General features: G+C 41.5%; 1 protein-coding gene across 1 annotated transcript in view; it reads right to left on the bottom strand.

Moving 5' to 3' along the window:
- DHX9 (DExH-box helicase 9) overlaps nucleotides 1–10,243 on the bottom strand; it is a 29,148-nt gene extending 18,905 nt beyond the window's left edge. The window contains exons 1-9 of the mRNA XM_075710583.1: nucleotides 10,133–10,243; nucleotides 8,173–8,313; nucleotides 6,800–6,911; nucleotides 6,430–6,542; nucleotides 5,885–6,030; nucleotides 2,691–2,737; nucleotides 1,890–2,023; nucleotides 1,186–1,275; nucleotides 929–1,090 (exon numbers count right to left, since the gene is read on the bottom strand). Of these exons, the coding sequence (XP_075566698.1) occupies nucleotides 929–1,090; nucleotides 1,186–1,275; nucleotides 1,890–2,023; nucleotides 2,691–2,737; nucleotides 5,885–6,030; nucleotides 6,430–6,542; nucleotides 6,800–6,911; nucleotides 8,173–8,313; nucleotides 10,133–10,243 (1,056 nt within the window). The remainder of the gene's footprint in view (nucleotides 1–928; nucleotides 1,091–1,185; nucleotides 1,276–1,889; nucleotides 2,024–2,690; nucleotides 2,738–5,884; nucleotides 6,031–6,429; nucleotides 6,543–6,799; nucleotides 6,912–8,172; nucleotides 8,314–10,132) is intronic.
- Between the last annotated feature and the right edge of the window lie 1,132 nt (nucleotides 10,244–11,375).

The raw sequence follows: 11,375 nt of genomic DNA on the forward strand, positions 1-11,375 counted from the left end.
AACCAAGAAAGAATTCTAAAGAAATTCAAATTTGTTACCAAAGGACTAACTGGTTTTACTGAAAATAAGTTAGCTGCACCATGACTACCACATAGAAATCCTAATGAGATTTGAAGCCAGCTCAATTTGCAATGTCTGTAAATACACTGATTATATGTTTTAAGCAGCAACTTAAATTTATATCAGTTCCATATTTTTTAGATATATAATGATTTAGATATATAATGATCAATATTAAATTAATGTCATTTACGGAAAAAACCTGCAGTCAAAAGTAGTACTAAATTACTATTTTGGTTATAAGTATTCTGATTCCCTGTTGTAGGTAACTGAAGTTCCTGCCCTGAGAGTCTTTTCTGACCAGGTTATATCAGTGGCCAAATTATGCCTCTGAACTTGGCAACCTAGTGTTTCTTCTCTTCTTCCTCGTTTTATCATTCCACATTGCTGCTTTTCATTTGTTCTGTGGTGAATGGGACTAGAAATGACAAAAAAAAGCAAGCAGGCTGACTGTGTAGTGACACTGCCTTGGAGCAGTTTCTCCTCCCAGAAAAGAAAGTCCTAGCATGGAAATATGGGAAAGAGAGGCTAGCGAATTATAAATGACATGCCCTTACGCTTACCTTGTCATTTCAATTAGAACTTTGTATGGGCTGCACAATAGCAGGCATAAAGTGAAACAAAGCAAAGAATTGGGACATCCAAGACACTGCTGCTCAAGAACCTGATAAAACATGAAGTAAATACAAAGAACTCCTACCAATGAAAAGACTCCCTTCCTCCAGGTCAAGAAGGGAAGAAATTTTATCAGTGGACCGTTTTCTCCTTTGAAATAGCTCATACTTTAAATCCTGGGGGAAAAAAGCATTTAAAAGTTCTGGAGGCATGGGGAAAAAACCCATCAAATCAATTATTTAAGCTATCTTACATTTGCCAGAGGACCCTCATCAATATTGCAGCTGGTCCAAGGGTTCCAGTTGGAATGAGGTGGTGACCATGGAACAACTCCCATATGACTTTGTCTCTGCGATGGTTCAAAATGGGCCAACTTTCCAACATTAATCAGAACTGGATTACTGGGATCTTCAGGCTATAAGTCCAAAAGCAAAGAGGGCAAAGAAAGATAAAAGTACTAAACAAGCAGGCCTGATGTTAAATACTGGAGCATCTGAACTACACACTCACCAAAGGCACAATCTCCAGAGACAGTTCCCGTACAATGTTTTGCAGCCGATTTTCTAAGTCAGAAGACAGCGACACCTCAAAGGGTTCCACCTATTAAATGTTTAAAAACTACGTGTTGATATACACAAAAAGACAGATGATGGAAGCCAGAACTGCAGAGTACCAGAGTACACTGAACCATCAAATAGTTCCTAGTGAAACAAGGCTAAAGAGTACCATCAGTTCAAAATTCATGTTCTTGAAACATTTTGCCAACTTTTCACCCAACAAGAATCTGTAGAATATTTTTAAATATCTGAGTTTAATTTCAGAGGAAAACATGCACAAACTTGTAACTGAATACCAAAAAAATGCTAACGTGCCAGAGAATGAAATGAAATAGCTGAGAACTGTACATAGCATAAACATAAATCTTTAAGCTTCTAGAAAATTTATACTGAAAAAAGCATTTGTTACAAATCCTATTTCATTTAATACACTGTAAAACTAGTTTACTGCACCATTCACATATACACGAAGTTCCATTTCTGATCCAAACCACTGGCTAGACCAGAAACAGTTGCTGGTATAAAGAATCAAAATTATTATTAACTCGTAAGCTGTTAAATACTGAGAACAAACTATAACTCACTCACCTTTATAAGAGAGTGCTTGCGTGTTATTAAAGCGAAAGCAACAATTTCTGACCCTTGTACCAAACTCACCAATTCTCCTTTTTTCTTTGTCTGTCCAGAATAAGGTTCTATGACACCAAGATGGTAGAGCTGTCTAACCAAGGAAAGGGCACAGGACTGTGCTGCCAGCTTTTTGTTTGATCCATGCTCACGACTGAAAATCCCTGCGGCACACAAAGTTCAGAGCTGTAGTAGCTGATGAGTCAAACAGCTTCCACAGAAGATACTACTCTGAAATGGGCTTTGCGATTGTTCACACAGGCCAGGTTTCAGGGAAAGAGTCTCAAATCTTGATAAATCCAGAGTTCCAACATAAAATCTGCAGCCCTTCATCAGCTGACTCACACTAGCTGTGTAATGTTACTTACAGACTTCCTGGAGAACTCCTGTAAAGTTTTTTCTGCATTCAGTGTGTAAGGAAGTATGATTATCCTATACCACCCAACAATATCATACAAATTTCACAGCAAGCTCTACGTAAATGGGTATGGTATAGACAGCATGTCTATTGCCTGGGAACATATTAGACACCTGCATTTCTCAGCTATGTGAAGAACAAGTAATTAAGACAAACAAAACTTACTGTATCTCACAAGCATTTCTTTGTGCTGAGAAAAAAACTAGTGGAAGCATGTAATGGACAAGCAGTAGAATGCAACAAGCACAGCACACAGAAAAAAGATTTCACGTCAGGAAACAAAACATGAACCTTCACCTCTGGAAGTGGCTCCAACACACAACTATAAAAGTCTGTACCCACAAGTATGACCTATTCCTCTGTAACAACACCCATCTCTTGCTACGGTAAAAAAAAAAAATAGGAGCACTTACTTCTGCCCAGCTGCTTGACATAAATGTTCATTTCTGCAATAAAGCTCCTGTAAGAGAAAGAAAGAACACAAAGGTACAATTATCAATAGCTGACAGTGACACTGCAAACATAGCCACTCCCTCCAATTTTTCTAGGCAAAGATCTGTTTCTCAGTCAGAGACTCTGAACTCATCCATGGCCAACATAAAACATTACTGCTTTTAGTTCCTTCAACCCCAAGTTAGTAGGTAACAGACTCAGCATCAATAGAACCAGTGGATCTGTTAAGAAGAGTCTTGCAAATGCCACGATTCAGCATTGAAATTTAAAGCCACATTATTAGGAAACATGCTCTGAGCTGTCTAAGTTTAAGGCAACAATTATAAAGCAGATAGCATGTTAATGTAACATTAACATGCATCCCACTGTACCATTAACTGTATCCCACATAATGGGATATCTCATGTAACCCACTAGTAGCCTGGGTTTATTAACTCAGATGCAACACTTAATACAGCTACCCTGTTTTTTGCCACACATTTGGCCAGCTCAGAGCACAGACAAAACTAAACCAGGTCATGGTGGCAAAGACCATTAAATGCATGTGCACAGATGAGACAGAATACTTGCATGAAGCCCTTATTCCGTATTCTGGGAACAGCATATAGTCAAAAGTAACTCTGTGCAGCAAATGTAATAGTTTGCCTAGAAGGCACGTAACCAGTTCATTTAAAGGTCAACTGGTTTATTAATTTAGGCTAAAAAAAATGAGAAAGACATACGTCAACAGAGGATGATGGAAACCAAGATCCACCTTTTTCAGAATCACAAACCTAAGCATGTATTTGCACAGGGTAAAAATGAAAGCCAAATTCTTTTAAGACAGGGTTTAAACTGGCAAATGTGATTCAAGATGTATGACTGGGGTTTATCAGACTGAGATCCTCTTTGAAAACTATGCCTTGGTACTTCCACAGCTGCAGGCAGAGCCTTGCATCTGTGTCCTTCATTTCTTGCTGTAAACAAACAAACAAAAGGTTAAGTGAGGGATTTAAATTTCAAATTAGAACTCCTTCCTGTACTACCAGTGAACTGACCTTCAGGCACAGTGGCTTCATGGGTCAAAGGCCACTGGCTTTCAGGGACACAACAGCCAACTAAGGCACCGATGACAGTATGTTTCTCAGCCAGGCCTATAGTCAGCATTCAATCTCATTCTCCTCCACCTAAGGGGAGAACAGCAACACCAGAAATCAGTTTGCAGCAGAATCTCATGTGATTGTTTAGTACAGCCTCAGCAGCCTGTGTGTGAACACGCACAGAGCGTTGGTGTCGCTCGCTGCTACCACCTTCAGCAGGAACACAAGGAGGCAATGGCATCCCACGCTACCAATGGAATCCCAAAAGAGAAAAGCCACATCCCATCCCTTAATATGTAGTTCGTACTTTGTGTATTAGGAGAGCCATGTTTATATTTACAATTTATACCCTCCTGTCGTAATTAAAACAAAGTTTCCGAATCCAAAATTTCCAGCTATTACTAAGTTCTTATACCATGTGACTATGATTAATTGACAACAAAAATACATTTCTCCTTTAAAAATCTCTGAGAGCAAGGCTGGCATTTCTGTTACAAAGACCATTACTTAAAAAAAAAATTATATCGATAAGATACATGGCAACTGGTATTTCTTAAAAAAAAAAAACCCAAACAAACTATATTACTGTCCTCAAAACTCAAAAAAAAATCTGAAATTATTCCTCTCCTGTTATACATATCAAAAGAATTAAGTCCAATAGTTTGCCCTCTCTCAATGAACGCTAGAAAACATTACGATTATTTCATGCCTATCCGATCTGTTGCAGCAGATAGTTCCCCCTTCTGCCATTCCATCCAGGGCAATTGACACAAGCTTTCCTGGATGTAGTAAATATGAAACTCTGAAATGCTCTCCAGAAGAACAGTAAGTGGGCTGAGAAACATACTGTCATCTATGGCCACCTCATCCTCCTCAAGATTATATGCATTTGAATACATAGGTTTTAACGCGTTTACCTGCAGAAGGCATAACAAAATGAGCTGCAAAAATAATCTGCAAGTTACAGAATAAAAGAAGTGCTCAAGAACTACATCTGCAACAAGCATATCTAAAATTCCTAGTACTGTACAAACTAATTTTTTATGTTGCTCATTTAAGGGAAAGAAATGTCCTTGCTTGAAAACAAACAGAGGTGAAGTGACTTGAAGGTTTTAAATGAGAATTTAGAGCTTTCTGACACCAATACACATATTTCAGATATTCTAAATGCTTGTAAGAATAACAACAAAAGAATACCAGAAGTCCTGCAAGTGAGACTCATGGAAGACTGTAATGAGAAAATTCACTTGTCTTTCTAAAAAAAATAACTCTCATAGAAGACATTTATATAATGCAAAAAAACCCCAAACCCAACAATAAGAATCCAGCAGCAGCAGCATGCCATGGTTTCTGACCACAAAACATAATTATATTTCACAAGAAATAATACAAAGTCCTGAAGTTTTGGTGATTTATAAAGACTATTCCAAACAGGGGTAAAAAATAAAAACCATCAATTCTTTATGCACAATCGGTTATGCATTATTTTCATTTGGGAGAAGCACATGTAAATTTTCTGATGGAATGGGGAGAAAGTCAAAAAAGAGTAATACCCAGCTGGTTTCAACTAAAATTTAAGACCCTCAAAACTCCTTTGGGAAAATTCTGCCAAACTAATTTTTCCAGTAGAAGATTCCACTGCCAAGAAAGTTAATTATAATAAAAATATAAATAAAATGTCCTTAAAGCACATTTCTACATAAGCAAATGTAAGCATATTTTAAGATTTACTCAAAATGTACAAAGGCAACTACAGTCATACAAACAATTACCGCAAGCAATTGAGCACTCTTCCCACTCAAACTGACACCTCACCAGTTAGCTAGAGCCCAGAAATAATTTTAAAAGCTGTACATCCATGAAAAACATTAGGTGGAAATTTCTTCAGAGTCACTCAGATCTCGGCACCAAGGTCCATCACCCCCATTTCAAGGCTTAGGGATTTTGTTGGTCCTGGTAAAGAACACGGCTTTCTCAAATGGCACTATGGAGCACTGCAAGTAAGTGTGATTGGCCACTGTCACCAAAAATATTTCTAACCCTTCATATGCAGAAGGTGACTAAAACTACCAAACCTGTTGTGATCAGGCCCCATTTCAGTGTATTTATATTCTTCCTGAATCTTCTCCTTTTGGAAAAACTGGTTCAGACGTGCCTTGGCATTTTCCAAGGTCCAACTCCCGTGAAGATCGGCATTTAAGTCCACTTCTGACTCCGAGGTCTAATATTGAAAAAAAGTATAATTTAGTGGTTTCTAATAGATTTCATTTTTAAACATGCTTACAAGAAGTCTTTGAAATAACGTGTCTACATGCTATAAAATAATTCAGACATTACAGAAAATGATAAAAAGTCCTCAGTATTTCCTTATTTTCACAACAAAATGTCTATACAAACAATTGGATATTCACAGTATCCAGAGTGATTTATTTTGTTCTTATCTTAAACAAGTTACCTTTGTTAAAAGTCAGCAGGTAAATCTGCAGCTTAAGTTAAAACCAACAACAAAATACCAAATGAAAATTGCAAGCTTGATTATAAATGCTAATAACAAATGAAAAGGAGTGAAAGATAACTATTTAAGAGCAAAAGCAAAGGAGAATTACAGAGAATGACTTACTGCCTGCAGTTCTTGTTCCTCTCTCTTTGAATAGTAATCTTTCAAATTTGCACCCCGATCCCACTGAGCTCCATGATTGCCACAGTTTCCAGGTGCTGCACCTGGGTCATTGCCTACCATGTGGGGAAAAAAAAAACAAACAAAACCAAAATAACTTGCCCAAAACATGTTCTTAGCAATGCAGAGGTGTTGCCTGGCAATCTCAACAGGACATGACCAGTCCCTCAGATCTCATGCAGTCATTCACTACAATGACTTCTAACTGTCTTCTGTCTGCAGAATTACGCTGTTTGGGAGAAAAAAACCCAGACAAATCTATATGCGTACATTACATCCACATACATGTAAATTACAGTTTTCACAGTCTTACCTATTTCAGCCTCTATAATCAAATGTGGAGGAAGAGGTCCACCCAAAGTAGAACTTGAACCAGTAACATCTCTAGCTGCTTCATGTCCATCAGGGGTATCCCCAGCTGCTGGCTAGGAAAGAGAATGGAGGGAAATATCAGCATGTTCATACAGGATAAGTCTTTTTACCATTTAGCTAGAAAACTGTTCAGGCAGTTTAAGGAGATCATGCATCATTGTGCAATAGTTACCCCCAGTAGTAACCCTCAATAGTAACACCATTTTAAAAAATGAAAGGAATACAATTGAATATTTGGCTTTTTGTGGGTGTTCTACTAGATTTCCAACCAACAAGTAGCCCTGACTTACTGAAGTTCAGCAATTATAAAATCAATTGTTACAGCACCCAGGATAAAGTAACAGGTACCAGTCCCTATCATATATCCAAGGGAACTCAAATACACTTTATGAACACACAAAAAAACCACTGCAAGAAAACATTTATACCCTTAGGAAATGACAAAATGACAGTTAATCATTATAATCTGAATTCTTCCCATTTTGAGATGTGTACATCTAGCTAACTGATCACACCACCTCTGCTTTATTCAAGATACAGAACACGCCATCTCTCTAGGATCTAGCCATGCGACACATTGTATTGCCAAGGAAGTAACTGGTACATCAGAAACAATATAGGTTCTGTTACCCTAAGGCTTCACCTAGGCTAATGAAGCAGGGACACTGCTTCCACTGATCAAACCATGTATCTTATACAGATGTATCCTTAATGAGGCACTAGAAAAAGACTCTTCCTACGTATAACATGTAGCTTCATGCTTTATTTACTGTTCTCTAAAATTGCTGTAAAGATAGAGTTACCTTCCTCCTCAGCTTTTATCTGATAGTCATTGCTGATACTTGCATGGTTCATAAAACATCACAAAAAGCAGTGATCCTATTACATATGAGGAGCTAAGGCAGGAAGCATTTACAGTTTAAAAAAAGCCAAATTTTCAACATCTGTTTTGAGATGTGATTTTTTAAGTACATAGTATTATATATCGTAACATGCATTTAAAACAATTCCCAGTGTCAGGTGTGACTATTCAGCACAGTATTCAGTATTCACGTCAGACTGCATCTTACAGGGACTCTGAATTCTCTCCAGCCTCATCAGTCATGCAGACCAACATGCAGCTGTTTTTACCAGATCAGCCTACAACATTCACTGTATATATTCCAGCTTTCCAGCACTGCAAGCAGAAGTCCTGCACTTTCAGTCTTCTTCACTGCACATGGGTGCTAGACTGAACTCCAGGGATGAAATGCAACTGGACGCACAGCACTGCAATTAAAGATTAGCGTTTGGTAAGGAGAAAGAGCAGCTTACTCCAAAAGCAGGAATTTCTTCTCTCTTCATTTCATTCACCCGAACCAAGTAATTGACAAAGTCTCGAGCAGCATTGCTCTGCGCATCCTTCTTGTTAGTGGAATTGCCCATGCCAATGTAGTTAAAGCCTTCCACTCGAACCTGCAAATAAAAATACAGATCTGTGGCATGTACAAGTGAAAGTGTCTTGAAAACCAATAATAGTGAAACACCAAATATCAGTTGCTAATAAGTACAGGAGAAATATTGTTACACATCATTATACATATATTTCTGTAGGTTTTGAATGCATACTTTATACCTATTAAACACCCACAGTCCATTCTCAGGGAGCATGAGTGTTTCCCAAAACCTTGTTGAAGAAAATGAATCTGTGTAGGAAGGGATACTACCAACACACAGCAGCAAACTCTGCCCAGGTTCACTTTCCTCAACCTTAATCCCAAACCCTCAGACAACAAGGACAGGAGTGAGCTTGTGTGTCCTCTGCTGTAGCTCCATGTTATTACAGCTAGCAAGATGCAATATATTTCATAAACTTAGAGACAAGCTTTGGAACAGCAATTTTATATCCTGCTAGCTTGCCTGACAGGCTGCTGCAAAACTTGCTCACAGGAAATTTATTCAAAATTCTGGCTAACCAGATATTTTACACCCGCTTTTCTGCAACCACTGCCCCTCATCTTAAAGTTATTTTCTTTTTTTCACATTTATAGTCAGCAACTCCATTTCATTTCAGCTTCACTTGGATAGACCACTTACGCATTTCTGATTTCTGCTCTTCACTCCTCTGACCAGATAAACAGCTTTTTACTATAGCTAGTTGTTGTTCTTAAAAAAAAAGAAAAAAGTAAGCAGACTTGCATATAACATTCCAGCTAGCCCAAACCAGTTCTGCACAAGATTGCTAATGCTAGACTGCATTTGTCCTTCAGTGCTGAATCACACTGGTAGCCAATACCCGTTTTCTCATCAAACAACATACTTTGTTAGTATTCTGCTTAACAGGTTCCAAATAACGAGCTTCCACTTTCAGCACCAACCATCAGTCTACCAGGACAACACTATCACCAAGCAAACAGTAACGGTACCAGATTTGCAACCATCGTACCAGAGTGTGAAAATGAGTAAAAGAGAATGTTTTAGTGAGATCTATCCGTTCATCTGTTAAGTTTCTACAGATGCTCATGGGGCACCAACATATTAAACAAGAGAATGGTTCAACAATGTAACTGTCCATACAACCACTCCATCCGAGCAATGCTCAGTCTCGGTTACAATACCTTTAAAATTGGCTTAATATCACTGTGTTTCTCAGTTTTGTCATTGGAGGGGAAGATGAATGGGGGAAGAAGGGTGTAATGACAAATTCAAGGTGTTTAGTGCAAATCTATGGCATCGCTTACAGGCTATCCTGTTCTCCACGTGGCCTCGCACTTGGCATCAGCTCCTTCTCAGAGACAACCTGAATTCAAAGCTCCCTGCTGGCACACCCACCGTATCCGGAGCCAGGAACAGAGCAACATTACAACAGCACACAGACTAGCAGCCAATCCAACAGGAATTTTTTAATACAGCTCAAGTTCAGCAGACGAGCAAAGTTTTTACAAAGGTGACACACAGTACCTCTTGCTGACAATTTTAACAGCAAGAAGGGTCACATGCGTGGTGTTAGGAAAATCGATTCCTTTTTATTGTAAGAGCTTTGTACCAGGCTGCTTTACTCTTACAGACCCCCTAGGTGCATTCTACACCACGCACAAGAAGCCCGGATGCTTTGTCCACAAAACGGCCAAGCCTCTCGCTCCCGCCACCGCCGCCCCCCCCCAAACCGCTCCTTTCGCCCTCAGCTTCCAGCGCCCTCCCACCGAGGGCCCGGCAGACCCCAGGACCCCGGCAGGGCCCCCGGCAGGGCCCCCGGCCCTCCCCGGGGGCGCCGGCGAGGCGGCGGGGCCCGCACCTCGCAGAGGAATGTCTGCCGGCTCCGGCCGCCGGCGGCGCGGATCTCGTAGGCCGGCGTCACCCTCCTCCTCCCGCACCAGGCGTACAGGTAGTTCTTCACGTCCCCCATGGCTCCAGCCGGGGGAGGGCACGGTACGGGGCGGGCGGGGGGCACCGGCCGGGCCGCGGCCCGCCCGCTCCTCCCGGCCTAGCGGCGGGCAGCGCCGCCTTCCCGCGCCTCACGGCGCCGGCCGCGCATGCGCGGCGACGGCGGCCGCGGCGGGACACGGCGGGGCCAGGCCGAGCGGCGGGGCCAGGCCGAGCGGCGGGGCTGCCCCGGGCCGAAAGGCCCCGTCACCGGCGCCCAAAGGCCCAGGGTGGCAGCGGGCAGCGATGCCAGCGGCTGCCCTCGTCTTCTTCACTACCACACCAGGGCTTCAGCGACACAAAGCGCTGCCAGGCCTGACAGAGCATAGGCTGGAGCAAAGCGATTGCGGCCTGTTAGGAAAATTCACCCCTGACCTACGCACCGTTTCCCTGTGCCCTGTACTGGACCATTCAGTGAGTCGCAGCATTAGCGTGACAGCGTTAAGATTTATTTTAAAAAGAGCCGAGCAAGTGTCGTGGTTTAGCCCCAGCCAGCAACTAAGCACCACGCAGCTGCTCGCTCACTCCCCCTGCCCCGATGGGATGGGGGAGAGAATTGGAGGAGTGGAAAAAAAACCCACTCCTGGGTTGAGATAAGAACAGTTTAATAATTGAAATAAGGTAAAATGATAATAATATAATAATGATAATAATAATAACAATATACAAAGCAAGAGATGCACAATGCAATGCTAACCACCCACCGACCGATACCCAGACAGTCCCCGAGCAGCGATCGCTGCTCCCCGGCCAACCCCCCCAGTTTCTATACTGAGCATGACGTCACATGGTATGGAATAGCCCTTTGGTCAGTTTGGATCAACTATGCTGGCTGTGCCCCCTCCCAGTTTCTTGTGCACCTGGCTGAGCATGGGAAGGTGAAAAGTCCTTGACTAGCATAAGCAGTGCTTAGCAACAACTAAAAACATCAGTGTGTTATCAACATTCTTCTCCTACTAAATCCAAAACACAGCACTATGCCTGCTACTAGGAAGAAAATTAACTCTATCCCAGCCGAAACCAGGACAGCAAGGAATTCCTGTGTCCTCAGAGGACACAGGACCCCGCAGGCAGGGCAGTGCGCTGGCCTGCAGGCCTCGGCTGCTCCTGTCCCG

This window comes from Pelecanus crispus, chromosome 5 (genome assembly GCF_030463565.1).
Source record: "Pelecanus crispus isolate bPelCri1 chromosome 5, bPelCri1.pri, whole genome shotgun sequence".
In the NCBI taxonomy this organism is placed as follows: Eukaryota; Metazoa; Chordata; class Aves; order Pelecaniformes; family Pelecanidae; genus Pelecanus; species Pelecanus crispus.